The following is a 360-nucleotide window of genomic DNA, read 5'->3' on the forward strand; positions in this document are numbered from 1 at the left end:
TAGAGTGGAATTTCAATCATCCGTCTGTTACCCGCCAGACAGACACAGACAGGTTACAGTCGCAACCAGGCTCTTTCTTTCTTTGTGCCAGACCTGTTCGACACTGTTTACATTTCTTTACCCTCCTTATCTGAAAGGTAATGCCAGGAGAATGTATAAGTGATCCAAAAACAAGATACCAAAAAAAATGGCATCTTAAGAAGGGTGTGTGCCGGTGGCAGCGGGGGTATATAAGTGGGTACCAAGACCTGCATTAGGCAGACATCACTGACCAGCACTCTGGCTCACGCTCTCCCTCCTGTGCTCTAAACCTTGTCCATCATGAAGTTTGTGAGTAACACACATTAAACACATTTACAA

The 360-nt window shown here is 45.0% G+C and overlaps 1 protein-coding gene across 1 annotated transcript in view; it reads left to right on the forward strand.

The window, feature by feature from the left end:
* Window positions 1-224: 224 nt before the first annotated feature.
* Window positions 225-360, forward strand: part of LOC128684477 (cuticle protein AMP1B) — a 3,442-nt gene continuing 3,306 nt past the window's right edge. Inside the window, exon 1 of the mRNA XM_070099924.1 lies at window positions 225-330. Coding sequence (XP_069956025.1) covers window positions 322-330 — 9 coding nt within the window. The 5' untranslated portion in view covers window positions 225-321. The remainder of the gene's footprint in view (window positions 331-360) is intronic.

This window comes from Cherax quadricarinatus, chromosome 70 (genome assembly GCF_038502225.1).
Source record: "Cherax quadricarinatus isolate ZL_2023a chromosome 70, ASM3850222v1, whole genome shotgun sequence".
Classification (NCBI taxonomy): Eukaryota; Metazoa; Arthropoda; class Malacostraca; order Decapoda; family Parastacidae; genus Cherax; species Cherax quadricarinatus.